This window comes from Oenanthe melanoleuca, chromosome 21 (genome assembly GCF_029582105.1).
Source record: "Oenanthe melanoleuca isolate GR-GAL-2019-014 chromosome 21, OMel1.0, whole genome shotgun sequence".
NCBI lineage: Eukaryota > Metazoa > Chordata > Aves > Passeriformes > Muscicapidae > Oenanthe > Oenanthe melanoleuca.
The window spans coordinates 5,135,283-5,161,340 of record NC_079354.1 but is presented as its reverse complement, the minus strand read 5'-3'; the positions used below and the strand labels follow the sequence as shown (position 1 = coordinate 5,161,340).

At 41.3% G+C, this 26,058-nt stretch overlaps 1 protein-coding gene across 3 annotated transcripts; it reads left to right on the top strand.

Moving 5' to 3' along the window:
- Nucleotides 1-6,894: 6,894 nt before the first annotated feature.
- On the top strand, nt 6,895-24,600 carry GABRD (gamma-aminobutyric acid type A receptor subunit delta). Of its 3 annotated transcripts, none has more exons than XM_056508325.1 (9): nt 6,895-7,585; nt 14,301-14,413; nt 14,959-15,026; nt 15,188-15,408; nt 16,202-16,284; nt 17,599-17,736; nt 18,650-18,802; nt 19,370-19,581; nt 19,903-24,600. In XM_056508325.1, exons 1-9 carry the CDS (start codon nt 7,518-7,520, stop codon nt 20,197-20,199), a joined length of 1,353 nt encoding a protein of 450 aa, XP_056364300.1. In that variant the 5' UTR covers nt 6,895-7,517; the 3' UTR covers nt 20,200-24,600. The 3 variants fall into 3 exon arrangements, with proteins under 3 accessions (XP_056364300.1, XP_056364299.1, XP_056364301.1); XM_056508324.1 differs by having other exon boundaries at nt 18,647-18,802; XM_056508326.1 differs by lacking the exon at nt 6,895-7,585 and adding an exon at nt 8,412-8,515 and having other exon boundaries at nt 18,647-18,802.
- Nucleotides 24,601-26,058: the final 1,458 nt, after the last annotated feature.

The window sequence follows — 26,058 nt, the reverse complement described above, 5'->3', positions numbered from 1 at the left end:
CGCCGCGCCGCGCGGGCCGCGCTGCCACGGCAACGGCGCCAACCACCGCGCGCGGGGGCGCACGGCCGCCAACCGCCCCCCACCAGCGCGGGCGCGGGGCGGCGCTGCCGGCGCGGATCGCTGGGTCCCCCCCGCCCGCGGGGTGGTGCGGGCCGGGCTGGCCCGGGGGCCAGGGACTGATGTGCGGCGTCCGAGGGCCGGGGTCCCTGGGCTGATGGCCGGGGTCTCTGGGTTTGGGTCCGGTGTCCGAGGGCCGGGGTCCCTTGGTCTGGGTCCGGTGTCCGAGGGCCGGGGTCCCTGGGCTGATGTCCGGTGTCCGAGGGCCGGGGTCCCTTGGTCTGGGTCCGGTGTCCCTGGGCTGATGTCCGGGGTCCGAGGGCCGGGATCCCTTGGTCTGGGTCCGGTGTCCGAGGGCCGGGGTCCCTGGGCTGATGTCCGGTGTCCGAGGGCCGGGGTCCCTTGGTCTGGGTCTGGTGTCCGAGGGCCGGTGTCCCTGGGCTGATGTCCGGTGTCCGAGGGCCGGGGTCCCTGGGCTGGGGTCCGGTGTCCCTGGGCCGTGGATCTGGGTCCGGTGTCCCTGGGCTGGGGTCCGCACGGTTGATTGTGTTCTTGAGTTTTGAGCCATACTGAGCTGCTTACTTGATGATTGTTTACATTATTTATTCTCAGAGGTAGATTAAAATATGAACCACTGGCACAGCTCCTGTCCGGGTGTGGCAGCGGGTGAGCTTTTGTCACCTTCTTTAAAAAGAATGATTTACACGTTGGAAATACAGCAGCATTAACAATCCCATGGTATTAGTGTCAGAAATTACCCTGGTGGGAGCACCTCTACCTGTGCTGCCTGTCTGGGACATCTGGTTCAGGTGGTTTCAGGTGGTAACCTAAGCCAGAGACGTTCTCATTGAACTTTCAGCTTGGTGTTTATTCACATACACTTATAAACTTTAAGCAAGTTGGTGGCATTATGATTGAAACCCTTTTTGTGAATTCAGATTACTTGCTTGCAATGTTAAATTCTGTGGATTTGGGACTGCAGCACACATGTTAGAATACTGAAGGTTTCCAAGTTTCAATCCAAAAGGACACTGTCTTAAATGTCTTTTCAGAAGTCAGCCTGTACCATCCTGACAAAAGAATTTCATAGTTAGTTACTAATTAAAGCTTATTGCAGCAGAAATCATGTATTGCTCATGCTGCCCCTTTTTTATGTCACATTCCTCTGGCTTCAGCAGCAACTGCAGCTCTAGAGGTTCTGTATGAACTTCTGTAATTGTTATAAATATGCACAAAATCATTACATGAGAAGTCTTTTGATGATATTTCAGTGATTTACATAGTGAATGTCTGTGTTCATAAAGTCAATCAGTTTGAATATTCTGTTCTGCAGCGGAATCTCCTGAACCTGTGTGTTTGATATCAAGAGTTCAGGTACCAGATTTAGGGTGCCCAGAGCAGCTGTGGCTGCCCCATCCCCAGATCTGTCCAAGGCCAGGTTGGACATGGCTTGGAACAACCTGGGATAGTGGGAGGTGTCCCTGCCCATGGCAGGGGCTGGAACTGGGTGAGTTTTGAGTTCTCTTCCAACCCAGGCCATTCTATGATTCTGTGATTTTAGCTCTAAATTGGCAATTAACTGGGTTTCCTTTCTGTTCTATTCCTTGTGTTACCTTGACAAAGTCAAGGACCAGTGCAGCTGGATCCACAGCAAAGCAGATCCCTGTTCCCTCACTCTTGGCACTAGGCCTTGATGACGTGCTAGAGAAACCCAGCTATTCAAAGATTCACAGGGATTCGGTTATTAAAATACTGAGACATCATCTGCACCAAAATACACCCTGATCTGTACACAGAGACAGATGCATTCTCAGATTTATTTAGTTGAAAACGTTCCTTAATTGTAAGCAATATTTCTGTAATTGTTATCGTTGCTATGAGAGTAAGGTCTAGGTTTTGATCCCAGGCACACAAGCACATGCTGCTAATCTGAGCATTTATTTCCACTGGCATACACAGTATGGAGTATAAATTACTCACAGTGACCAGTTCATTGTCCCACATTTATCTTATAGGTCCTCAATCTTGAGAAATACACAGACATTCTTACGTCTATAAATGGTGGAATCTTGATTTTATGGCATCTATTCATATTATGTAAAACAAATTACATACAGACATTTGCAGGATTAAAGCTACAAGATGTAGGCTAAAAATATGCAGTGATTAACTGTATAGCTCTCTCTGCAGATCTGGAATAGTTATAACTGTGTTAACTCTGAACCTGCCAGTTCCCACACTCCTTGAGTTGGGATGAAAAAGATCCAAGCAGGGATTTTCCCCTCAAGAAAATAGTCAGAGCAACACCTGGAAGTATCAATGATTGCCAGTTTCTTGGGATATTTTTTCAGGATATTTTTTCAGTCCCAGTTTACAACTGTTTGAGTTATTTTCATAAGAACATCAACAAAGGTCATGTTTTGTGTCAGAGAATAATGTGTTTTTAGGGAAAGACAATGTAGATTTTTGTCTCATATAGATAGGAGAAGGGAGAAGATATCTGCAGTTCCTCTAAAGGAAATTATGACTCCCCAGCCAAGTTCTTATCTCCCAATCTACATTTTACGTCTATCAACTTAAAGCCAGTGAATCTTTAAGCTTCAGGAAATGTACAAAAAAAGGCTTTGGTTGATGCAGCTCTTCCAGATTTTGTGGGCTCTGAACCCCAATGATGCATCTTGGAGAAACTGGGAAATGGAGTGAGCAGATCCAAATGATCCCTGCTGTTTTGCTCCCACGAGGTTAAATTGAGAGGCATTTCTGTGAAGTTCCTGCAGTTCCACCCCAGGATCAGCTGGAAATGAAGCAGAGCTGGCCAGTTCACTCTGCTGTATGGCTGCATACTGTGCTTCCACAGGCACTTGGCATTTCCCTCCAAACGTTTCCAAGGTGACAGGAGCTCATATATGGAGCTTTCTGGCGTTTAGGCAGGAAGACATGCCAATAATGGAATCTGCATTTTGGCAGGGTGGTTCATATCAATTACATAACACGACTTGTCTGCCCCTGTTGTTTGATAGGGATCGATGTTGGCCTGTAAACAATGGCAAACATTGATTTGTCGGACTGTAAATAATGGCAAACATTGATGAGCATCTTCCCAATGACTCATCCTTACAGATGTATGGACAAAAAATGAGAGGGGCATTTGCTTTCAGAACACTTCATGAAGGAATGGCCTGGGATGGCACCAGCTGGGAGTGCACCTCTGAGAGCAACTCATCTGGGGTAAAACTATCATCCTGGTCCTGGAATTAGCCCTGGCTTGGGGGCCAAGTGGGGAATTTCATCTCAAATCTGTTGCATAAAGAAAATAAAAGGAGGGCAAAGTGTCTGGCTGCAGTGTGCTTCATGATTATAAAAAAATTTATGCAGACTGAGGGAGGAACTAGATGTTCTACAGAACATTTAGAAACAGATAAAAACTATATTCCTAGCACTTCAGGTGAAAGGGAAATTAATATCGTGGTTATCCAGATACTGATTAAATACAGAAACATTTGTGTTGGGGCTGGGGGACATTCATACAATGCAAGTACAGTACAACCTCTGAAATGAGCTAAATATTCCCACCATGCAATTGCTACTGATATTCCCAAATCTCATTTACAAAAATAGGCATATGTGTGTAATTTATATATCTAGAGACATTTGGCGATGTTGCCACAACAGTCTTTCACGAGCTGCTTAGGTGGAATCATGGGAGGGTAAGACTAATTATCCCTGTGGTACACTTTTTGCCTCTAAAAATTATATGTGACAATATGACATCTTTATTTTGCTAGCAATAAAACCACCTGTTCTATTTAGAAAATGATCTATTAAGAATACCAGGTAATGCAGTGCAACTGTAAAATAAATTGAAATAAAGTCCTTTTGATACAGTCTCAAAATCCTGAGTAATAAATGACTGAAAACTTGTTTTTTTGGCCCAAATCACTGAGCATGCTTCTCCTCAATCCCATCAAAATACACCATCCAATAAATGATTGTATGGTAGCAGTTACAGAAGTATGGATGACTGTGATCAGGGAAAATTCATACCTGTTACATGTTCCAGAAGAAAAATTCTTGACAGGTACTGAAACGTGGGTTTCTGACTTCAATGTAGTAAAATATACTTCAAAATTGTGACCTTTATTACTGCTTCAGTAAGGTAGATACTTCAATAACTAGCAATTCTTGATATATTAGTAATAACAACTAATGATTTAATAAATAGTAGTGATTAAATATCATTATAAAATTGTCCAGATGTAGATGGAGCCCATTAGCATTTGACCTGGCATGGACAAATACTATAGAAACACACATTTAAGGACCACTGTGCTGCTTTCACAGATCTACTACAGCTTTACTGCATCAAAGATCAAAGTTTGCCCCAAGCTGTGTAACTCTGACCTGACATCCTGGTCCTGCTGGAGCTGCAGTGATCCCACACAGCCCCCGAGGATCCTGCTGAGCCCCACGTGCCTGATCAGAGCATGGGATGGACATTTCCATGAACCTGATGCCTGATCAGAGCATGGGATGGGCATTTCCATGAACCTGATGCCTGATCACAGCATGGGATGGGCATTTCCACGAATCTGGTGCCTGGTCACAGCATGGGATGGGCATTTCCATGAATCTGGTGCCTGATCACAGCATGGGATGGGCATTTCCATGAATCTGGTGCCTGATCACAGCATGGGATGGGCATTTCCACGAATCTGGTGCCTGGTCACAGCATGGGATGGGCATTTCCATGAACCTGATGCCTGATCACAGCATGGGATGGGCATTTCCACGAATCTGGTGCCTGGTCACAGCATGGGATGGGCATTTCCATGAATCTGGTGCCTGCAGCCATAGGGGTTGAGGAGAAGCAGCAGTTTGTTAGAGTGAAAAAGTCTTAAGAAACACTGAGTATCATGGGCCATCTTATTAAGACTATTTGACAGTTCCCAGCCCATAGCTAAAGCTAAAGGAAAGCTTTAATTATTTTCAAAAGGATTAGATGAGAATGATTTGGAGAGCTTATTTATTTTGTTTTGTTTTTATGTTTTAATGGCAATTTTAATAGTTTCTTAATCTATGTCTTAGCAATTTTAATCTGTCATTGACTGTAATGAGTTTGGGATATTTAGCTAGAACTGCAGGAAATTAAATGTATTGTTGATCTTTATTATTTTATCTTCTCTCATCAATTTTATCTCGTTCCCTTTCCTTTGGCAATAGGAGTTATTTGAGTGGATTGTGCATATATGTGTTTGTGTATATATATATATATGTAACAATCTATTTTAAATGTGTATTATATGTAAAACCAACTAAATCCAAGGTTGAATGACCAAACATTTGCTCTTCTTCTTTAAAATATGAGGCTATAATCAAGGCTTTTGTAGATAAAATGTAATTTATTAATCTGAAAGAACTTTTACATGTCTTTTAGGATTGCCATTGTATTTTTACTTGTGTCAATGGTCACTTTTGTAGCAAGGTGTGTCCTTTCATAGCATGTGTTAACATGGTGTGCTTATATCAACACATAAATACACACATCACACACTTACATGAGTCATCCACACATAAAATCCACTCAAACACAATATGAATATACAAAGTGCCTCTGTGGATTATTTGGCTATTTTTACAGATATGTGCTGAAGATATAGAAAACTGTTTTTTTTGTTTTTTGTTTTTTTTTTTTTTTTACTAGTAAATTAGGTGACAACTGTCCAGCCAGAGGAGAATAATACTGAGGAATTTTGGCATAGGTATATAGCCCACTGGACCATCAACCTTAAGAGTAGGCAAAATAGGAAAAAATCTCAACTGAAAATATCCCAAGAGGTGTGAATGTGTTCTGTTATATGGAGAGACAAAATCACTCTGTTCTGTGTGTCACTAGATAAATTCCATTAAAAATCTTTTAGTTTCCCTCCTAAACAAAACAAAACAAAACAAAAAAATGCAATAATCCAACTCCTTGAGTTAAAAGTTGTCTTTTACTCCTTTTTGGATGGTAACTGCAGGATTGGCATTGAAATAGGCAGAGGGAGGAAAGGATCAGAAAGAAAATAACCCCTTACATCATTGTCACAGGTTTATGACATGCTTGTATTTGTTGTATTACATTTATGTGTGTATTGTGTACATCTGTTCTCCTGGATCTCAATGGGCTGTTATTCCCCTCACCCACCACCCCTCAGTAGCCATTTGAAATGTTGGTACTAAATAACAATACAGAGCTAAGGAGACAAAAAGATGAATCCAACACTTTATCCCAGATGCCTCCGTTCATTAGCTTAATGTACCTGCACAATCATTTTTGTTTTATGATATGATTTCTTGAAAATGTCTCCTTCACACTGTTTCCTTTGTGGGTTGGTTTTAAAATTGTCATTCGAGATTGAACAGCACCAAAAAGCCGAGGAGGCGGAGGAGGAGAGAAGGAAAGAGCGAATATGGAGGAGAAAACCGAGTTTGACCTGCAAGTCAAGAGGAAGCCGAGGTCCCGAGGAGCCCCGCGGCCGGGTCTCCGCTGGCCCCATGCGCGGCGGAGGTCCCGGGAGCTGGCGAGGCGCAGGAGGTGGAAGCTGGACGATGGCAGCCGGGGATGGAGCGGTGCTCCGAGCGTTTCACTGTAGAGAAGCACCCCAGGAACCCGAGAGCGGCAAGGCAGAAGTTTGCGTGGCGGGCTCTGCCCCTCTCGGTGGTACCGCCGGGCCGGGACAGCGCGCAGGCAGCGGAGGGGCGGCATTTCCCCGAGCACGGTCCCGGCTCCATCGGCGCTGCGCTCGGAGCGATGCTGGAAGCCGGGCTGCAGCTGCGGTGCCCGGGTGCCGCCGGGATTTGCCGGGAGATCGGGGGGGCGGCGGGGGGCGGCGGCGGTGCCTGCGGTTCACTCACATGCCCCGTGCGGAGCGGGCACAGCGGCTCCGCGCCCCCGAGCGCCCCGGCACCGGCCGCCCCTGCCCCCGGCTCGGCTGCGGCTCCTCCTGCTCCTCCCCGGCACGATGCGCGCAGGACATTAGTGGCTCCGGAGCACTTTGAGTTGCTCCCACCCCGCTCCGTGGGATTAATCTATCCTTTTGGAGGTTATTTTCGGCAAGCAGCCTCGCAGGCGGGCAGTGCGGCCGGAGGAAGAGCCCGCGGCAGGGGAGGGATGCGGGAGCAGGGCAGCGGAGCCGGGCGGGACTGAGCCACCCGCAGAGGAGAGGAGGAGAGGGAAGGAGAAGAGAGGAGAGCAGAGAAGAGCTGCCCTGCTCCCTGCTCCCGTGCCGGGCTGCCTGCATGGCTCCCGGGCATTGTGGAGATTGTGGGGGCTGCTGCTGCTGAGCAACCATCCATCGCTTTAAACTCAGCCTCAACTTAGCGCAGCAGGCAAGAATGGCAAAGCCACTGGAGCTTTGGAGCTGCCAGGAGAGCCAGGGAACCTGGGTTTTGGTCGCTGCTGTCTAATAAATGGGAGTAAAATGGAATTTCTTACCTGGGTTTTTCCTGCCTTGATTCTACTGTGCACCCAACAGCACAGGTGCATCAGGTAAGAAAACATCTTATCATTCTTTCTTAGACTGGCCTCAGGCAGCCGTTCTCTCGGTGTGGCTGGAGTGAGTGATGCCAGCTCTGGCTGGTGCTCCCACTTTTGCCCAGGGATGCTTTCTGCTCTTACGGGCCACGACTGCTTTGAGTGAGTGTTCAGGAGAAAAAGGGCCCTTGACTGAAGAGTTTCCTTAATGTGCCTCATCTGTTTCAGTTTTTTCTTTCTTCATTCTCTAGCAGAGAATGCACTTCTGTCAGTTGAGCAGCAGTTTCTTGGCTTAGTCAGGGGCTGTGTTTTTAACAGGATGCTCCTGGAAGCCTTCTCCCGAGGGCACTTACTCCAAATTGGGGGCAATCACTTTTTGTAGGGCACTGCAATATCCCAGCTCAGTCTCAGCCCCTCCAGCAGCTCTGTAGGGGTCTGCTTGAACCTGAAACTCTTCCATAAACCCCAGCACAACCAGCGGGGTGCGAGCTGAATAGCTTTGCTTAGGGCCTCCGTAGGTACCATTAAAACCCCAAAATCCCTTTCTAATGCCTTCATTAAGTCTCCTGAACTTGGGTTAGCAGGAAGAGACTGTCAGAGATCTTAGGGGAAAAAACATTTGGAGAATGCAAACCATTCCTTGAAATAATAAATTTTAAAGAAAGACATATATTTGCAGATCTCAGTCACATTCTCTCTGAAGGTGTTAGCTAGGCAACCAGCGATGGTCTCGGTATATTCTTATTCTCCAGATCTGGAGGCTGGATGTGGAGAAAGCTTGCCATGATTACGCAATGAAAATAGAGGGGGGAGTGAAAAAGAACTTGCTGCATGTAAAAACATGCCTACACCCCCCAGAGCAGAGGTGGCTGTGGCATTAAAAGGGTCTTACATCTTCTGCCTCATAGGCATCCTTAATAGCTTCAGAGGACTGGAAAAGGCAAAGTGGGAACTGTAGTAAAACATGACATTGTTGTTACAGGTTTTGGAATTAATCAGGGAGATCTGATTTTTTTCACTGGGAAGGAAAAGAATCTTGTTCAGAGAAAGTGTCAAGTCAACTGCTCTTAGTCAGGATTGAGAGAATGATTTATCCTGTGACCTTGAATCTGTTATCCAGGGTCAGATCCTGACATCCTCAGACTCTAAAGCAATCCAGTGTTACAGTGAAGGCAGAGGAAACACTGCTTATTACCTAAGGGCACCCAGATCTTGCCCATCATTTCAATGATCCTGTTTCTCCCTCTGCAACTGGGCTACCATTGAAGCTGTGGGTTGAAAAGTGATATTTGAGTATATAAGACCAAAAAAAGAGAAAATTTTAAGGAAGAGTCAGTCTTCTCAGCCTCTGTCTCCAAGGTCTTCTTCTAGGCACAGCAACTGCCAGGATATGTGTTTGTTGAATACATTATTTATTCTGTTATTAATTCCCTAATTGATGTCCTTTGTCCAGTTACACAATAGTGATGAATTGTTTGGTAGGAGTACATCCACTCATGGCAGGCAAGGCAAATTCTAACTTCTGAAATTCCAACTGTTCAGGCTGTAGTTTTGCAAATATTCCAAAGTGTGAGACATTCCATGCTCAAAGAAAGCTGCTCTGTTTGGATTCAGGATTGAAGGTGGCTATGGCAGGACACTGTTTAATCTTGTAAAAAAGGAGTAGTCTTGCTTGCATGTGTACTTTGGATCAGTTAAACAGAACTACAGTTAAATTTTATCCTTGCATTAGTAAAAATATTTTTGGTACGAGATGCTTTTATAAATAGCAGCATATTAATGGGCAAAACTGCCAATGGCTTAATTTTAAAGCTCTCATTTTGTTTTCTAAATGCAATGTAATTTGGAATTTTGATGATAGAGGCCATCCAACACCCCTAAATTCTCTGCTCCTGAATTCTGTGCACTGTATATTGGAAAGAAAAGTATTTCAAAAAGGAAGAACATTTTGGTGATTTTGAAACTCATCAGTAAGACAAAAGAGACAAAAGACTTCCCAAAAGCAAAACTACCAATGAAAATAATGTTATGGTTTGGCAGAGGGAAGTGGGGTATATATGCAGCCTACTTCCTCAGAGCATTTCTGAATACCCTTCCAGGGTGCTTTACTTGTGTGTGAAGCAATTTCTCTGTCATGTGTGTTATTAGACTGAAGTGAACGAGCCAAATTCAACCTAAGTCAGCACATTTTTGTCAGATAGACATTTTTTAAAAATAGTGGTTTTTGGTCTGCTCAAGACAGTGATTAGTGGTGAGGAATTTGGCATTTAAATGGTTGACAGGTCTTTGGGACAAAGACTGTGGCTTTCATTATTTTATCAAGTTTTGAGATGCTGTGGATGCTGCAATAATAAATGTGCCACAGTGAATGTGTTCATCTGCAGAAAGACACTTGGGGAAATATTTCTTCATTTGTGTGGGGAAGGAGCACTTCTGAGAGGAGTTTTGGGGTGTGTGTCTGTACTTTGTAATTCCTCACTGAAAGATATTTTAATTCTCTAATTAAAATAGGTGTCTACTTTATATTTAAGTTTCTACTCTGTTAAGTGACTTTTATGCTCTAACATTTAATTGTCCTGCTGTCCCTAAGCCTTTTACTTCTATTCATGGAAACAGAGCAGCTTTAACACATGAATGTATGCTAAGAGTGGTCCATTTTCTGTAGCTTAAAACTGCCAGAGAGGCTTTGATGTTCTAAAGGTTGCCATGAATTAAGCCTAATGCTTTTTCAATTACGTTTCCAAATACAAAACATATTTACAGTGAGCTTCCCTTAGAGTGAGGAATAGCAGATGGGAAGGATATACATATTGCTCTGGATAATCCAGGAGTTTGGCAGAGGTCAGATTGTTCACTGACCTTGCAGGATATTCTTTGTCTTTTTCCCAAGGAAAAGTTTTCTTCAGTGGTGATGATATCAGGGACATCTGTCCCAAATGCTTATCGAAATGAAATGTGTTATTCTCAGTCCTCCAGTCAAACTGTTTTTTCCATCTACCAGGTTAAAAGATTCGTGTAACAATGGTGTTACAATCCCCAAATGAATCAGGTTAGCAGATCTAAAGAAGAAACAGAAGATGCAAAAAGGGATTTTCTGTATCTTACTGCTCTATGAATTTTTCAGAAGATCAGTGCACCCTCCTGAGCAGTGTGGCCTATAATCAGTGTTTCACTGGCCACTGACTTAAAGATTCTGAGCTTTTTTGCACCGATCTTGGAGATTTTGGTGCTGCTGAGCAAAAATGGAATTGCTAATACTGTCCCTTGCTCAGCTGATGTTGTGCTCTCATTCACATGGAACTTACAGATTGCCTCTTGCTTTGGCGTGATTTAAATAACAGATATTTTCTAGTAATATTGAGCTTCTAGCAAGTGTTTTCAAGCAGTGTTCTGGAAGAGAGCAAAGACAGGCTAAAGCCTCAGTTGTCTGACAAGCCCTTTAAAGATGTGCTGTCCAAGTTGATTGATGTTTCTCCCCCAGATCACTCCACATTAGTAGGATACCCTGCTGCTGCAGCAGATGTCACCTTGGATAGGAAGGATTTTGGGATATGTGTACTTTTTATTATAGAACTGCTAGTACTTAGCTCTGAAAGAAATATTTATTTGCTCTGTCATGTGACATTCATTGCTTGGAGTTGCTTTCACTAACTTGTGTCAATATTAGGGAAAGAGGAAATGCAGTTTCCCAATGGGGATTTCCTTTCCCTTTGTCTATGCAGGAGAACTCACTATTGCTTTCATGGTTTGGACAGCAGTAATCTATTTTCAAAGAGCTCAGCTGAAGTTTTTCCAATGCTCCAGATATGGACAGATGCAAATATAGTCTCAAAAATATCTGCTTGAAATGAGATTTGTACAGAGTCAGAGCGTGGATCATTCTTCTTTCTCTTTAGAGTTGGGAATGACTTCCAGAGGGATAGAAGTCCCCAGGACTGTTGCCACTCAGCCAGTGAGGCCTGGTGCAAACCAAAGAGAAGCTTTCCAGGAGCTCTTTTACCCCTTGGATTTGACAATCAAAACCTTGATTTCACAAAGTCCTTTTTCTTACTGAAACAAGCTTTACAGCAGCTTACATTGGGAAGTGAAGTTGCTGAATCAACTAATGATAGTTGCTTTTCTTTTCATCCTTACTGCTTACACTATGAAAAGTTAATCCCTTCCAATGCATCTTTTCTATGCTGGTCTTCCTTTTCCAGGTACAATAATGAATAATATTTTAGGCCATATATAATCCCAACTGCTTATCAAGGATGAAGGAAATTCTCCCACCATCCTTCTTGTAACTTTAAAGCACTGGATGTGACGTGCAGAAGTTTAGAGGAATGATTCAAAGGAGTTATCACCACATGGTAAATCAAGCCATAAAATTATTTCAGCTGTAATATTTTAATAAGCCTCCTGGTATTAAGTGCATATAGCTCCACTAACTCCAGCACATTTTTTACACTGATGATCTGACCCTAAGGCTTTATTAATAATAGAAACAAGATTTATTTTAATTGTGTCATGGATATTTAAGTAAAACTCCCTCTAGATTGTAATCTGCTTAAAACACATGGCAGGCTATAGCCCTCAGTCTTTAACCCGACTCTCATCGTTTTAACTTCCTTTGAGCTCCACGGCTTTCCTTAATGCCATTAAAATAGAATCCTGACACAGGAGAACAGCTGCACTCCAAGTGCTTTGTAAAAACAGGATCAGACACATGAAATACATCACTCCAGTGCTGTCACCTCTGACTTGAATTCTGTTTTCAAAACGCTTTACTGAACTTGGTTGCTGTTTTAGCAACAGAAGCTGAAAAGCATCACCTTCTATTGAGAAGGCAAAGAGATTTTAAAGATGTATTCATTCAAGTGTATTGGAGTTATTTACTCTAATTAGGAAAAGACAGGGTACCATTCTTATATACAAAAGGATCTCTGACATTTCACTGATTAGAAACACCTTTCCATGTCTACGGCTGAGACTTGTGAGTTGCAAATAAGTATATTATTAAACAAACTTATTATAAAGCTGTAATTTTATTAAAGTAAATGATGATGGTGGGATGATTGAAAGACCAGCAGTCTGATAGAAAGAAGTGTTGATGTAGTTGATAAGACCCAACAAAGGAGGAAAAAACCTCTATTGACATTGGTTAAAAATCTTCAAAGACCTTGTCTAAATCAATTATGTTATTCCAATTTATGTAGCTTAAAACACGGCTTGGAGTGTTCCAAGATCCTTCCTCAGAAGAGATAGAGGGACCTGAGAAATAACTGGATAGTAATTTGAGATGAACATACAACAGTATGCTCATGGCAAAGAAGTCTTATGAATGCAGTTTAACATAACATTTTGCTGGGAACCAATAAAGTTGGACTTGGAGCAGTGTTCCTGATCTGAGAGGTCATAGAAGCTTTGACAGCTCTGCTAATGCAAGTCTCCAGCGTCTCTGCTGCTCAAAACTTACATTTACACATTGTAATCCCAGAACTCCTTCCTCATACATTTGTGTCCAGGCAAGAATTTTAAGACTCAGGCAATCAAAGGTTTTTTTCAGTCTCCTGTGAGAAGAGTTGGTTATTGTAGAATACTCTGTTCCTGTGCTGGCAATAACTGCTGGTGCTGAGCTGAATGCACAGGCTGGCATATTTTGGAGAGAAAAACCATGTGCTTTATGTGGGTCAATGTCACATGAACACTCTAAGAAAGTTATGTAAGTTCCAAGGCAGAATGTGTTTGTGGTGTATAACTCTGCAGCCTTCCATAGATATTTAACCATTTCTCTGCTGTTACAAGTCATAGGTACCTCTCAAATGCCACATTTATAGCTAGGCTCAGTGGAAGATGCTAAACCAGTGCTCAGGCAGCTTTGATCCAGTTCTTGCGTTCAGTTATAGGCTCTCTCAAACCACTGGCAATTCTTCTCTTTGCAATTGGTGGTGGCAAACAATTTCCCAGCTTTGTCAATCACAGTGCAGCAAGAGGAACAACATGAGCAGGCACAGACCTTCAACTGGAGCCTGCCAGGTTTCACAGCTAATGAAGACAGCACAACCTTGCCTTTGTTTGTAAGAGATGGTGGAATATCCACGTCACTGCTTGTTCCAGGGCTGAGGGGCTGGCAGCTGCCAGGGGCTGGCAAATGGCAACCAGACTCTGGGCTAAAGTCTTCAAGGAGCATCACTTGCCTGGCAAGAAGAGGGTCCTGAGAGAAGGAGCCTGATTGCTGTGAGGGGCTGTGCCATGAGCACTAATCCCACAGCAACACATCTTGCCCCAGCCAAAACCTGCTGCCTGTTACCCAGATTCCAGATGTGCAGTTTTTCCTGTTTTCCCATCACATTTGACGATGCACCAGCCTTCTTGATCTCAGCTGTTCCATAGTAAGAAGCTGTCACAGCTGCATTTCAGTGCTCACAGATGCACTTTAGGCAGTATACAAAGTATCTTCATTTCCCTCATGTTTTTTTCTAAGTTTCTAAATCTATTTTTCCTTTTTTTTAAGAAAGAAACTTTTAAAAGTATGTGCTTGTATTTCAAGATGCCACAGTCTTGCCTGAAATTTGTTTTGATTTAAACAGAAATATCTGAAATGGTTTTCCTACCTATAAAAATCTCCAATATAGCTGATTCTACTATGGGTGGTCTCTGGTATAAAATAAGTCAATAACTTCCATTTTCTGTCATTCCTCTGTTTGTAAACCTGGTAAATTTTAAGATACTTATTCTCTTTACCCAGAGCTATGAGTGACATCGGAGATTACATAGGTTCCAACATTGAAATCTCCTGGTTGCCCAACCTGGATGATTTGATGAAAGGGTATGCACGAAATTTCAGGCCTGGAATTGGAGGTGAGACTTGGAGAATAAATAGTATCTCTTTGGTTCTTACAATCCTTCTCATGTTTATGTGAAATTCATACTTTAAAAGATTAAAAACTTGTAATTATCTTTTACTTGGATGCTGGAAAAAATAACAATCAACAATTTGCTTGATTTTGACAGAGACAGACTGTTCAACAGCAACACAGGCTTCTGATGCAGTTCTTAAATCATTGACATCTAAGTTGAAGGAATTTTGTATTTCATTAAATGGTGATAATTTCTGCATCTGCTTGAAGTCATGCTGTCTTAAACTAGATAATGTGATTTCCAGAAAGGATTCTATAATTTTCAGTAGTTATGATTTTATCTTGTGTTCCTTATCACTGAAATGAGGTTGGAAATTGAGGGCAGAATTGGTGAAAGATTTAAAACTCTTGCTTTAAGAATATACTTTATAATGAAAAACACTTCAGTAAACTCATTCTGCATAAAAGAATTAGCAGTCTGGGGTCACTGATATTTTTATGGGTACTGTGATGATATAAATCACCCATTCAAACATTTTTTCTCAGGTCCTCCTGTTAATGTTGCTCTGGCAATTGAAGTAGCCAGCATTGATCACATCTCAGAAGTGAACATGGTACAGTATCAGATTTTTTGGTTTTGCTTTAAAGTATAAAAATATGTATTTGCACTGAAAGCAAATGATATATTTCTATGTTAAGACATTGATTTTTGGCTAAGTTCCAAGACATTATCATTGTCAGCATCACTTCTTAATTAGGATTTCTCTTGTCACAGGAATACACCATGACAGTATTTTTGCACCAGAGCTGGCGAGACGATCGTCTGTCTTACAACCACACCAATGAAACTCTGGGCTTGGACAGCAGGTTTGTGGACAAGCTCTGGTTGCCAGATACTTTCATAGTCAATGCCAAGTCTGCCTGGTTCCATGATGTGACTGTGGAAAACAAACTTATCAGGCTCCAGCCAGATGGAGTCATTTTGTACAGCATCAGGTGAGTGACAAACGGTACAAGTGTATTCTGTTGTGTGTTAACTTTTTGAACATCTATAATCTCTCAGCATTCCTAGAAGGATTTCCTGAAATAATTATTAGTTAAAAATTAAAGAAAAGCTCCTATCCCTTATCCTTTTCTTTATAAGGAAAAGTCAGGAATGTGTTCTAGGCAGCACTAACACATTTGCATTGCACTGTCACTGATCATATCCAGAGTGCCCTCAGTGGGAGAGAAGCCTCTTGTGGCTTTGGTCACCAGGCAAAGAAGTGCTGAATACAGAGCAAAGATTCTGTTCTCCACTCTCTCACTAATTTCCAAGGGAGCTGTGATCCTGATTTAGGCTCAGCTTCCCCATCTTTCACACAGACAGAGTAGCATTTCTCACTTTGGAAGAGGGCTGTGGCTGGAACTCAGTAACTACATTGACAGTTAATTGTGTAATGTTCTGAAAAATAATGAATTTGCATCTTTGAAACTGTAAGTCCAAAGCCCCCTTAAAGTATTGGTTGTGATCCTGGGGACAGTGAAAGGGAGGAGATTGAACCAGAAAATTCCTTTTTATCATCATCAGTAGATGCAGAATCCTCTGACTTTAGACGACTCATTTGACCTTTTTTCAATTCCCTCTGCCTCTGGGTTTCCCACAGATTCAGGCAGCAGCTAGCAGGACTTTGAAAACAGTTTCCTTTGTTAGCATTAAGGTTTCAAAGTTTTACACTTAGTCTTTTGAGTTCTGAGGAAAAGGCTCTGTCTGTATGTAACTAACTGGTGTTCATGTTGCTCCAAACAGGATTACCTCAACAGTGGCCTGTGACATGGACCTTTCCAAGTACCCGATGGATGAGCAGGAATGCATGCTGGATTTGGAGAGCTGTAAGGCTGAGTACCTCTGTGTTCTGTGGAAAGCCTGCACACATGGCACTGAGATAGCTAGACTTGGCTGGGATGATCCTGCTTTAGTCAGTGGAATGTCAGGGGTGCCTTGGGGTTTAGAGTGAACAGAAATTTCTTCATTCCCTGTGTTGGGCATTAGACTGTGGACTTTTCAATACCAGTTCAACCGTGGTCCAATCCAAATCTCGAGGGTTTTACTTAGGGACAATAAACAATGTACAGTCCTGCTGACAAATGTCTGGAACTTTGTGCTTCATGTGAAACCTTGTGTGGTTGTGACAGTCACTGGCATTACTGAGGTTTGTATCAAATCCAGTGAGAACAAGCAGAAAAGCCCACAGGCAAAATGTGATGTGCTATTTTTAATTTATGAGAAGATAGGAAAAAGAAAGATTTCCCTGCTTTTAATGAATGCCATTGTGACGAACCTTCACATAGCTCTTTAACTTGCCTTGGCATTTGTGTGTCTGTTACACAGAAATCCATCAGCATACTGCATGGATAGGCTTAATTCATTTGTACTCACAAAGGAGGGTGGAGAATGGATTTATATTTTATCCAACTTGTATTTAATCTATGATCAGCATGTAATTCCCATGAGCATTAATACTTCTGAATGAAAATCACCACTGACACAAGCAGAGACCACCCAGTCAGGGAAAATGAATGTGTTTTTTAAATCAAGGAGACTACAGGTCCTGAGGGTCCCAGAGATCTGGGAATAGCAGATCCTGAGCAGATCCCTTGGCCTGTTGATGCAAGTTTCTCATTTTCTTTTTTGTCACTGACTTTGTTTTCTAGGCTGTTAACCACAATACCATTTTATCCTGTCAAAAATAGCAATCTACAGTTTTACTTATGTAATCACCAAATGCAGAGGCAGCAGACAGTGCCCCAGCAATTCATTCCCTCTCCCAGAGAGTTCTGCAGGGAGTTTGAATGTTTTTAATTGAATTTGAGGGCTTTCATTTCAGTGAAACAAACAGAAATAAAGTCTCTCTAAACAAATGGATGCTTCAGTAGCAACTTGTCAATGAACAGCAAAACTAGGAAAGATTCATTTCCTGTGGATTTGCATATTACATTAATCCTCACTTTCATATACCCTCTTTCTGTCATGGCCCTGGTGCTCTGCACCTCTCCAAAGCAAAGAGAATTATCCAGACTGAATCTCAGCACATTTGCAGTATGTCTGGTGGAATCAGCACAGCAATTAGACAACTTCTACTATGAATTCTCTAAGCTCTGAATTTCTCCCTTGAACTCTGTGTTTATTCAGCTTTCTTTTGGCAGATGGCTACTCTTCAGAAGACATTGTCTACCACTGGTCAGAAAACCAGGAGGAGATCCATGGGCTGGATAAGCTGCAGCTTGCTCAATTCACAATTACCAATTACCAGTTCACAACAGAAATTATGAACTTCAAATCTGGTAACAGAATCTTTCTTCAATTCAGGGACAGTATCTGGTTTTTTCCCGCAGAGAGAAAGTTCCTCTATCTCTAATAGAAAATCCTTCTTCTTAAGTAACTAATTTAAGAACCTGTCAGGTTTCTGATAAGAGTTTCCTTCATCATCCACTTATGAGAAGTGCCATTCTCTGCTGAGCATCCAGGTAGCCACTGTAGCGTGTTCTGTCCTTTAGCTCTCCCTGCTCCACAAAATACTGTGTGGAGTAGCCAGACAGCGCTTGATAAAAAGCACTTGAGGTATAGCTCACATTTTCTTGACCTAATTTGCAACTTTACATCAAGAAAAATTTCCATTAGCCCTGATGTTATGAAGCTTATGACGTAGAGTCAGATCAGTCTAATTCTACCCCGTAGAAGTCAGTGGTGTGTATGTCTATCACTGGGCTTATTGCAATGTTTGTACAAGACTGGAGTCATTTCTTTCCTGCTGATTTTTCATCCTCTTTCATGTATTCAGATTCTCATTTATGCTGCACATCTCCTCTAAGCTCTTTTTTGAGTTTGAAATTAACTTGGCCTTTTAAAAAATCTAAATTTAGTATCTGGAGGACTTTCTACAGCAGATGATAAGACAGTACACATTTTGAAGCAATACTGTTATTTGAGAAGACTCATGATTTTATTTTCAGATCTGGCATTGATATGACCTAAGACAAATCATTTGACCTATTCTTAGCTGATGAAAGCTGCAGTACCTCGTGCAGGGTTTATGAAGCATCAATCGAACAACATTCAAAAAAGCTTTTTGTGACCCTTGTCCCAAAGATGTTAAAGAATGTAGCTCTGTGTCATTATAGAAATGTCAGTTTTAATATCAATTTAATTGTAATTCACACAGCCAGGATCTCTTCTGCCTGCTCTCTTTTCCAGCAGGTCAGTTTCCCAGGCTCAGTCTCCACTTCCACCTTCGGCGAAATCGAGGTGTTTACATCATCCAGTCTTATGTCCCTTCCATCCTCCTGGTGGCCATGTCGTGGGTGTCCTTCTGGATCAGCCAGTCAGCTGTGCCTGCCAGGGTGTCACTAGGTAAAGCAGATGGCTTGGGACTCACGGGGAAGGGAGTGCTCAAGTGGTAATTGTGCTCTCTGATCATCCTCATTAAGGTGCATTTATGACCACTGTGTTTACATTTGCAGAATAGAGGGTTCTTTGAAAGATTTCCCTCCTGGTTTAATTTCTGTCCTGTTATCAGAGCAGCTGCCTCAGTAAGGAACAGCAAATAACCACCTAGGGAGGGTTAAAAGCAGTAATGACTGTGAAAGAAATGAAAGAATTCATTTGAAGGAACTGGGACAGTGACAAAAAAATGCTCCTGGAGCTTGTGGGTCTGTTTGTCTGACTAAGGGTTGCCAGTCCAGATGTAAAAGTGTTTGAGTTTTGGGTTTTGTTTCTCCTGATTAAGGACAAAACAAGGATAACTTGTTCAAAGCTGCCTTAGTCATACAAGTGCAGTTTCTTACAAGTTCCCCTGTTTTGAAAATCAGAAGTCACAGTATTAAGGGGCTTTTACTGTGAAAATAATACTCAGCCCCATATTAATAAATATATTCATTCATATTAGTGCATGTATTTCTCTTTCATGCCACCCTGCAGGTATCACCACTGTTCTTACAATGACCACACTGATGGTCAGTGCCCGATCCTCCCTCCCACGAGCCTCTGCCATCAAGGCCCTGGACGTTTACTTCTGGATCTGCTACGTGTTTGTCTTTGCTGCACTGGTGGAATATGCCTTTGCACATTTCAATGCTGACTACATGAAAAAGCAGAAGAACAAGATAAAGGCGAGAAGGCAGAGTGCAGAGGTCAGTAAGTGTGATACTGAGAATAACTCTGCCAGAGTGATCACCCTGCTTCATGACCTTTTTCTACAAATTCTTCCTAGGAAGAAAGGCTTTGAGCATGTTCTTGATGGTGCCTCAGTAATTCAGAGCATGTAAAACCATAACCAGAATTATAAGTGGCAGAATAGAGCCTTCCATCAGTTCTGCCAAAGCAGGGGCTAAATCCCATTCACGACATATGGATCCCATGGGGGTTTCACCTTGCTGGTGCCATGGATAGCTTGGATGAATGACACTGTCCTTGCCCTACGAATTGCCATTATTCTCCTCTTTCCTTTGCAGATCAACGTGAAGAATGCCATTGTTCTGTTTTCCCTCTCCATAGCTGGTGTGAACCAGGAACTGGCCATTTCCAACAGGCACCGGATTCCCAGAAGCCTGCCTGGATCTTATGGCACAATAGAAATAGAAACTGGAGAGACAAAACAGCGGCAGGGAATAAAACTGGACAAAAAGACTGGCCTGAAGTCCCTCTTTAAGCCCATTGATGCTGACACCATTGACATTTATGCCAGAGCCGTGTTCCCAGCAGCCTTTGCAGCAGTCAATGTGATATATTGGGTTGCATACACAATGTAAAGACAATAAAAAAAGGAAAATTCTTCCCAAGACCTACAAGCTGAACAATATCCACAGGCTAAAAAGCCCTCACTGAAACTGAATTGAGTCACCTCTTCTTAAAATATTTTCCAACGAGCTCAAGATGCTTCCAAAGTCAAGAAGGTCCTGCTATGAATTCCTACTTAAAGCAGCAATTTATTGCTGGCCTGATTTGATACAGTAAGACTGCACTCTGCCAAACAATTCCAGCTCTTTCTTTCCTGTAATACCATGAGACAACTTTTCATATGTACATATTTGTAGCAAAAGTTTAAATCTTAAATGACCATGGTTTTCCTCCACTTCAAAAGTTAATCAGTAATGAAGATTTGGCTTTTCACACTCAGATAATTTCCTTTTGTAATGAAAGAGCTCATTCCTCACTTCTGCACGAGTGGTTTTCTGCATCTGTAGGCTGGTTTAGGTTTAACAGTAGTGCTCAAGTTGGAGTTTTTAATCAGAAAAATCTCATGAAAAAAAGTAAAAGGAAATAGAGGGGAGTGGAGGTTTTTTCTTAAAATATTATTTGTCTTGGATAAAGTATTGAAAAATTTCAATGCTCTTAGTCACAGCATGAAATAAAATATACTACATAAAATTCTACTGAATTGTTAATAATGACTGTATTACATTTCAGATCTAAGCTAATGAAAGTTTAAACAATTAAATACAGAAATGTTTATTCATTTAATAGGCCTCAAAATAGATAAAATTATTTAGAACCACAGGGAAAGCTCAGGCTTCCTGTGTTGGATTTGGAAAAATTTGAAAGGTGTTTGATAAGGAAGGAAGTCAGACTCCATTTGCAGAAAGGACTTTAGAATTTGTTCTGTTAATTTTCACAGAGAATCTACCATGTGTGCCTCTGAAAATATCCTTTTTGAATCTGTCCCTAAATAGCTGAGGGAAGTAAAAAAAAAAAAAAAATCAGAACTGTCTTTAAGTTATTCCGTTGCTTTGGATATTTTTGCTGTTTTTATTCAGAGGCTGACCTAATCTCTTAGGCCTCTTCACTTCCATTTTTCAACAGTGAAATTTATGGGTCCTCATACACACTGCTTAATTCAGGATTAGATCTCTCACCCAGCTCATGCAAAATAACACCTTGTTCTGTAAATAATCTCAGTGAGTTCAGCAAGTGAACACAGTACTTACAACAAACTAGTTTCACAATTATTCTCTGAAATATCCACAATAAATATATTGGAATATGGATTAAAACAACTGAAATATTGTTTGTGTAGGAAGCCAATGCAAGACACTACAAAAGGGAAATTTATTTTGATGATATTGTTGCCTTGAAAATGAGAGGTTGTTTTAAAAATAGAGACCGACACAAAAGAAAAGATGAAATGAGAGAGAGGGAAAGAAGGAAGCAAAGAAAGAAGCTGAAAGCTGCAATGGAAAGGAGCATGGAGAGAGACTAAGCCAGAAGCTGTAGGTGAGAGAAGAGCTCTGCTGGCATTTAAGATGGGGCTCTTGAAAGTGTGGCTGGCAATTAATAGTTGCAATAAGGGTGAAAGGAGGATTTGATCCTGGTGGAGCATGAACACATTCCTCCTGCCTTAACTCAGCTCTGATTTATGGTTTGATTTCATATGACCAGCACTGAAAGACAAAACATTTTAGCACTGATTTTTAATTTAGAATAGGTTTTGTTCGGAGTCAGTGAAATAAGAGAATGCTTTGAAGAAAAAATAATGATCTTCAACTGGGCTGTAATAGAAAATATGCTCCACTGTAGGTCTTAGGTTCACCTCAATCTTTAGTTCCTGTTATCATGGAAAAGCTGTCAGCCAACAGAGGGCTGGAAAACCCTGACTGACATCAAGCTGTGATTGTTCCACAAAGTCCTCACCAACATGACCCTGGATTGAGACCTGGATTCTGCTCCCACATCTCACCACTGACCTGCTGGGGAATCTCAGTCAAGACCTTCCACTGCATCGTCTGAAAAATTGCTATAATGATTTCTTTCCTCTATCTTTGAGTTTTACAGAAGAAAAGCCCTTCAGGAGAGGCAGAAACTCTTACCCTCCAGCTAGGTAAGTACATCCAGCTGGTACTTTCATGGTACTATTTACCATAGTTTCTGAGGCTCACATACTGAATTAAGGCAAAGTATCACTCAAATCTCACCTTACCCAGAGAGCTAATGAAAATCTGCATCTCCTTCAATGTATCCAGGTAATCAAGCTTCTACTATTTTCTGCCTGTTTCTCCTCTTTCAAATTTATTTTTCTTATTGTTTGTTCCTAATGTTGATGGAATGCTACATTTCAGAAATACACTATTTTTTTTCTAAGTGTGATTTTGGTCATAATCACTTTCTTTCCAAGGAAACTGAACCTCTTCTGCCTTCTTCTGAATCAATCCTACTTCTCTATATAATGATTTAATGCAGAGTGGAATAAAAGCAGCAGAAGCATGACTTTACAATGCCTTTTCCTTACTAAGTTGCTGCTCTTTCCATGATCTATCACCACAAGTATCCTACATCCTTTACAAAGATCACAGTCCCTCCACCTTCTCTGTTACACTTGCAAAAATCAGAAATAATCTTTAGTTTAAAATCAGATTTACGTCTGCTGGGACAGCAGAATCCAACCTTTTTGTATCCCACTGTTTTCTCCAGATATTAGTTTATTATGTAGCCTGTCAATCTCAGTAACTTCTGCTAAGAGTAAAATTATTGACTAAATCCAGCTCAAGAAATATTCACAGCAAGTTCCTGAGGAATGAAAATCATTAGAAAATAACCCATTATTTTGGAATTGAAGTTATTAAAAAGCAGAGAAGGAAGCATGGCCCTAGTCCCTCTAGTGGGCAGTAGCTGGTTATTGAGAGTAATTAGCAAGAAGGTGGCTGCAGATATTATAAAGGCAATGTCTAAACTAATTACTTCAGCAGTAATAGTTTGTAATTGTGCACCTGACATAACTCCTTACACTGCAGCCAACTGACTGATCACATGGGGTTATTGGACAAAATTAGTTGCTTCTCCATCTGGGAGAGAGTCACAGGCTGCATGTCCTGCCGACTGCTTCAGAAGATTTATTCAGTGAATTTTTTCTTCAGTTTGACTGCAGATCTTCAAGGTGCACAGCTCAGACTGACTGATCAAAGTAAAAGGTGGCAGCAGCCTCCTCAAAAAACCCCCAATGCCTGAATGCCAGACTACCTACAGTGATGTAGACAGAAGCATAAACAAAAGGCAAAAAATATCTCAGGAAGTTGCAGGGAGTCAGAAAAGTGCTATGTGAGCACACATATGGCAATGTGTCCATCTCAGGAACAAGGGGATCTGAGGGGAGAACAGGAGTTTCAGCTGCTGTTGCTGCACTTGCATGAGTAGCACAAGACAAAACACCTCTATCAACAAGAGGGAGATTTACTTAATTTGGTTTCCAGAGTCAGAAACAGAAAATTCAGATGCCATTCAAACTTTTGAGGAGACATTTCAGTATAGGAGTATGGTGAATTGATTGGAGTTTTGCATAAATTTGAATCTTCTATACTTTTGTGTGTGCTTCACTTTGTTGTTTTTTTTTTCATTTGAAATAATCATATTTAAAAATCCCCAGACATTATTACTTTAGAGCTATTAACGTCTAAAGACAATTCCCTATTCAACTCTAATTTCATGATGTCCTTAATAAAGTGAAATAAGCCAGATTTTATGTCAGCTGAATGCTGACTTTGGATGGGTTGTACTAGTGCCATAAAAAAAGTATGTGACAGATGAGAAGGCACTTTTTCTGTGCTGTACCTGAAAGCATTTGTGCTCCTTTCAGCAATTTATAGTACTGCTCTATGGACTGGCGTGTCTGTGAGAAAAAGAGTGGGATATGTGTTAATGTAATCATTCTAAATGTGAAGTGCTAATAAAATGTAGATATACAGAAATTGGAACTCCTATAAACGGACAAAATAGGCATTCCAGCTATTGAACTGGAAGATAAAATGCATTAGAAGGAAAATCAGAATGACCCTGGAGATTTCAGCCCATAATGACATCCTGCCTTTTCAGTGCCCAAGGGTTTGCAAAACTCTCCTTTGGCCTTGACAACAGAAGAGGAAGTGCCATTGTGTGTTTGTGAGAGCTTTCTGGGGGGCACTTATGCATGCTGCTGTACTATGTGAAAAAATAGCTATTGCTGCCTCACGAGGCTGAAAAGAACCAGAAAGCACAGGATGAAAGATGAAGAAGAGCAAGATACTGCATTTGTTTGGAAGTAATGCTGCTGTTAATAGTGACAGCACTATGAAGAGGTTAAAAACCACAAATGTGTGTCCCGTGCCTGGGTAAAAATGAAAGCATTTATCCCAGTTAAAGAAAAAGCTCTCACATCAGTTTTTAACTGGTTTGCTAATCCAATAGATAATGTAGTGAAACCAATTTAGCTCAATGAGGCTTTTGCTGTTGGGACAACAAAACACTTAATACGATTGCTCTGATTTTAAACACTCCCAGTCATTACCCTGGAAAAGCACTTCTCGTTAGGAGGAGAACAGCACCCTATATACTTGTCTCTGAAGCAGAACAGATGACAAAAAGCTTATTGAAAGTTTCTGAGAATATTTTTGTTTAAGAAAAAAATCTGAAGCAACTCCCTCCTGCCCTGTTTATTACAGCAACTTAAACCACTTGCCAAGGTTGAAAGGCTGTTTGATATTAAAATAACATTGTGTGCAATATATGTTACAAACATTAAAATTCTTCCTAATGAAAACTGAGTACAAATTTGGCAATGAATATGATTTTTGGATGGATTTGGTAGATAGATGAGAAATAGAATTAATCTGAGGATCTAAGCCCCTCATTACATAATGCAACAGGGATCTGCTCTCTCCTTATACCAGCTTTGTGCCACAGCTATTTCTTTTACTAAGTCGTGCACAGTAAAAACAAATCTGAGAAGACAGTCAAGCCCAGACTGTCAGAAAATATAGCATGAACAGAACTAATCAGATGTTATTGGGAGTTCACTGTTCCATGAAAAGATTGGTCCAAAAAAATAAATCCAAATATACTGCATTTCTGAGACACTGGAAACCTCTGGAACTTACCCCTTTCTTTAACTCTTGCAATACTTCTATTTCACTTGATCATCAGTTTTGTTTCCTTTTTTTTTTTTTTCCCACACTTTGAAAGGGGAAAAGAAGAGGAAATTTTCTTTTGGCACAAGAACATATTAGGCAGAACTAATATAATCTTATTTCCCAAAAGACTGAAAGTCTCAATTGACAAACCTTTGTACCTTCCAATGATTATTACATAAAAGCAAGAAACTCAACCCTGTGATAATTAAGCAGCACACTCCCACACAAACACACTCCCTCACAAACACACTTTCTCCCTGTTTCACTCTCTTATACCACACACTACTGACCCCATACATGCAATAGAGAGGAAAAGTTTAAGTCAATCCTCAAATTCTCCACACTCTTAAAGAAACTCTTCTTCCTAATTCCTAATTTTGGCCCAAACATCTTTAACATAGTTACTGGGTAATGTAAGTTACTAGCAAATCCAGGTTGCAATAGTTGTTTATTGGGTAAGTAATCTCAATGAGAGCAGCACAAATATCACAAAACTCAATTTTTCTTCATGGGGTTACCAAATGCAGTAGGGAGAACATTTTTCTTTCCACAGTAATAAATAATTGGCCAGCTTTGGCCAATTGGAACAGGCAGAGCTGGAAGTAGCAAAATATATAGGACATTGAGCTATTCCAGTATTACAATTACTACAGTCTTAAGATTAAATAAAGACTGAGAGATGAAATACAGAGTAATCTGTAAAACATCTGGTATAATGCTCCATCCCAGCTGTTC

Bases quoted from the DNA above. Each gene is read 5' to 3' on its own strand.
- GABRD (XM_056508326.1), top strand. From the start codon at position 8,412: ATGCCTACACCCCCCAGAGCAGAGGTGGCTGTGGCATTAAAAGGGTCT. The intron at 15,409-16,201 runs GTGAGTGACAAA...TGCTCCAAACAG, and splicing joins GTCATTTTGTACAGCATCAG to GATTACCTCAACAGTGGCCT. The intron at 19,582-19,902 runs GTCAGTAAGTGT...TTTCCTTTGCAG, and splicing joins CGAGAAGGCAGAGTGCAGAG to ATCAACGTGAAGAATGCCAT.